The sequence below is a fragment of the Cariama cristata genome, unplaced genomic scaffold, assembly GCF_000690535.1.
Source record: "Cariama cristata isolate BGI_N322 unplaced genomic scaffold, ASM69053v1 scaffold20183, whole genome shotgun sequence".
Lineage (NCBI taxonomy): Eukaryota > Metazoa > Chordata > Aves > Cariamiformes > Cariamidae > Cariama > Cariama cristata.
The window spans coordinates 1-3,645 of record NW_009609190.1 but is presented as its reverse complement, the minus strand read 5'-3'; the positions used below and the strand labels follow the sequence as shown (position 1 = coordinate 3,645).

The window sequence follows — 3,645 nt, the reverse complement described above, 5'->3', positions numbered from 1 at the left end:
AGTGGGCTGTTGCTCCTGGGGTTCTTGGGGCATCTGAACCCCCTGGGGGAACTGGTTTTACTGGGTGACTCTGGGATCTGCCAGACTTGGGCCAGTGACAGCTCTGGGGATCCACTGTTGCTCCTAATGACTCCAGAGCTCCTTTTCAGTGTCTTTTCTGCTTTTCAGTTAATAAAAGGTTGGACAGGTTAATAAATCGATGTTGTATCCCATCCAGAACAAAAAGCCTATTTGGCATTTCTTTTGAAAAGCCTTTTTTGCTTAAATGCTTAAAAAGCTCCCTGCAGGATGTGATGTGTTCCTTTGCTTCCTGGCTGCGGTGGACGGTGAGATAAGCAGATATGAAAGCCAGCAGGCAGGAAGAGTAGTCATATACTAAAGAAAAGAGTTTATTTACAAACTTCAGGCCCCTTTAAACGGGGGAAACAAAAAGCAGAGATGGGCCAAAACAGATCTTTCACACAGCAGAAGTTTTAGATTACATTCCCCCCTTGTGTATTGAATGTAGAATAGGAAGGGATCCATTTCTCATAGGGGTGCAGCTATTTTTCCTGTTACCCAGAAATCAGAAAGCACTAATCTTGCAAGATCTGCTGTGTTGAGAACACCCGGGAAGGGCCGCAGTGTGTCCATGCTGTTGGATGAGAGCATTTTCATATATTGAAGTTGTGGTCCATCTACCAGTGCAGATCTCTTCTAAGCTCTAGGCGGACACAAACACTGCCTTTTGGGTAAAAGGGCCTTTGGCAAAGAAAAATGGTAGAGAGGGAATGAAAAGAAGGAACAAATGTAATAGCAGGATAAAATCTTCAACAACCAGCTTTCCTGATTGAATGTCACAGTTGCCCCCTTGTCTCTGATTTTAAGTCATTTAAAATAGATATGTTTTGTTTGGTGCTTTTTTTTTTTCTCTCAGCCTGTTGCTGATGGGGTAGTATTCATGTAAATTTTTGCATAAAAAAGAAAAGTAGAAAAGGGTTCTCTGGAGCTTTTTAGACTAATGTCTCTGTGGCTCCTGGTCTGCCTTGTACTGGCCAGTTGCCGGCCCAGCCTTAAACGGTGACATCTAGCTATCTACTTCTTAACTCCCAGTCACAACTGGGAGTGACACAGGGTGATCTGAAGTACCATTAATAAAAATCTGAACACCACTACTGACAAGAATTGGTCCTTTTGGCTAGAAGAGCCTGTTTAAGGAAAGACCTAAATCTATAACTGAAGATGAGTTCTTTGAAGGTCTTTTAATTTCCCAAAACTCTTTGTCTTAGTGAAGATGCAAACTTGCGTGTGTATGGAGAAACAAAAATGCATATCTTTCATGTTGCAATTTGTTGGTGTTTTATGCAAGACTTCTTTTTCTTCTGCTCTCTCCTTCCCAATGTGTTGATTCTAATTGTAATCAGAACACAAGAAAATGCAGTCTGCTCATAGTTGTGACAAGTTCGAATTAAACTGCCAGAGAAAGCATTCAGGGACACACTTTGTGTTGATGTGTTCTTGCTTGCTCTTTAGTATCAGTTACCAGATCTACTAAAAGTACAGTTCCCTTCCAAACATTATTAATAAAAGATCTCTTTAGCACTTTTCCAAAGGGCTATCAGCTTGTATTTAAGATTCCATATGATAAATGATTTAGAACTTAAATCTTTCTTCTGCAGATGGTAGCAAGGTCTCTGATGCAACGTTGATGGAAGTCTTATTGATGAATGACTTTAAACTTGTTATCAACAAAACAGCATACAGTGTGTCACCTCCTGTAAAAGGTAAGAGCGATGCTTAATAACTTTGATTATCTTGTGAAAGGCAAGAGAAGTCTCAGAAAACTGGAACCTGTCTGGAGAAAGGAATTTCTCTTTCTTGTTTTTAGCATTGGATGGTCGGGCTTTTTGGGGTTGGAGGTGGGGAGAGAATGAAGAAGGGTGGGTTCTTGAAATGTTTTATATGACAAACAGTTTCTTTTCAGATAAGCTGAGTAGTGAGCATGCCACTGAAATGGAAGATATCAAATCCTTGGTTCACAGACTGTTTGTGGCTCTACACTTAGAAAATCACCAGATCAGGAAAGAGAGAGAATTGCTACAGAAACTGGACCATCTGAAGGAAGAGCTGCTGCCTCTTGAACAGGTTGGAAAGTGGAGTTACTTTTTTTTTTTAAAAAAAACTCAAAAGCATTTCCTTTCATCAAGAGTAAGTCCTGTGATAGAAGAAAATCAGCATGAATGGCTAGGGTGTGTCTGTTTTGTTTGTTATGTAAATGAGGGTCAGTTCAAATATAATTCAAATTGTTTTCAATTCAGTTCTTTTTCCTTCCTGCTATGCACATTCCCTGGGTAGAAACCCCAACACGTGGAGAAAGCTGTCGTGAACAAGCCTCAGCATGGCCGGTATTGGGACTGAAAGTCCACGTAGTCACCTGTGGCTGTACGAGTTCTGAATACTCATTACAGAAAACAGAATAGTAAGGTGGAAATCATCTGTGGCTTAGGCTAGGGTTTTCTCTGTCACCAAGGCAGCAAGGCAAATTGTTTGGATTGATGGTTGCCAGAACCCAAGGAGGGAAGGTATGAGTGTTGATCTAGGGCAGGCTAAGCCAACTCAACATGAAGGGAGGAAGCCAGAAAGAGCCTGACAAAGTGGACAAACTTTCCCTTGGCTTCAGACCCGCTTTGTGAGGACCAGCCTCAGCATTAACTAGAGCTGCCTTGAGTGATAAATGGAAATCCAGTAGACGTAAATGCCTAGTAGTGGGAAGGGGAGATTAAGAGCAGGATTTCTTGGTGCACAACAGCCAGGAAATCTTGTTGCCCTTGGATTTCAGTTCTTCTCTTTCTCAGCAGGGTAATTCAGTAAGAGGAGTCAGGAAAAGATCCTGAAAAACGATCCAGCCCAGCAGGAGAAAACATAGTTGAGGAGCTGCTCATCAGATGAGCACTCCTGTTTACTTGAACAGGTTTCTGTATTTCTTTTCCTTAGATGAAAGCCAGAATCACGGACAGTGCGGATGCAAAGACCTCCAGGCTCCTATGGGTTGGCTTAGCTCTGATGTCCACACAGGGGGGAGCATTGGCGTGGCTCACGTGGTGGGTGTATTCGTGGGACATCATGGAGCCGGTCACGTACTTCATCACTTACGGGAGTGCCATGGCTTTCTACGCCTACTTTGTTCTTACTAAACAGGTAAGCCCTTGTTTTGTAAATGTCTGGAGTATTATAAAGGAGGAAAACTGACTCTGAAAATCATGTTTGGGCTCTGATGAAAATATAATTCAGTAAGTATCCTTGCCATCAGACAGGGACTTGTTTGATCTCTAATGGGGCTGCATACGAACGTTACATTTTGCAAAATCAAGCCAGGTGCTGTTACACATGAACTGCAGGCCAGCTACTGAGCATAACTACTACCTGTAAGGTTCATAACCTAAGGAATGAAAAGTGATGAAAGAAGTCTCACCTTCTGTTTTAAATTTTTGTAGCTCACTTTGAATAGTAAATGGCACCTTGCACTAGTAGTGCTCTTTGTGAACGCTGCCTTATGGAAATAAAACAACTTTCATTTGCCAGAGTTTATGTATAAAGAGTGCAGGAACCGTTTGGAACTCTGGCAGTTGCATTATTAAAATATACCTAATTTAGTGCCTGAAAAAA

At 41.8% G+C, this 3,645-nt stretch overlaps 1 protein-coding gene across 1 annotated transcript in view; it reads left to right on the top strand.

The window, feature by feature from the left end:
* The window catches only part of CCDC109B (coiled-coil domain containing 109B), a gene marked incomplete at its 3' end in the record, with an annotated part of 13,593 nt that extends 10,416 nt beyond the window's left edge, over positions 1–3,177 (top strand). The window contains exons 5-7 of the mRNA XM_009697464.1: positions 1,659–1,763; positions 1,964–2,124; positions 2,974–3,177. Of these exons, the coding sequence (XP_009695766.1) occupies positions 1,659–1,763; positions 1,964–2,124; positions 2,974–3,177 (470 nt within the window). The remainder of the gene's footprint in view (positions 1–1,658; positions 1,764–1,963; positions 2,125–2,973) is intronic.
* Positions 3,178–3,645: the final 468 nt, after the last annotated feature.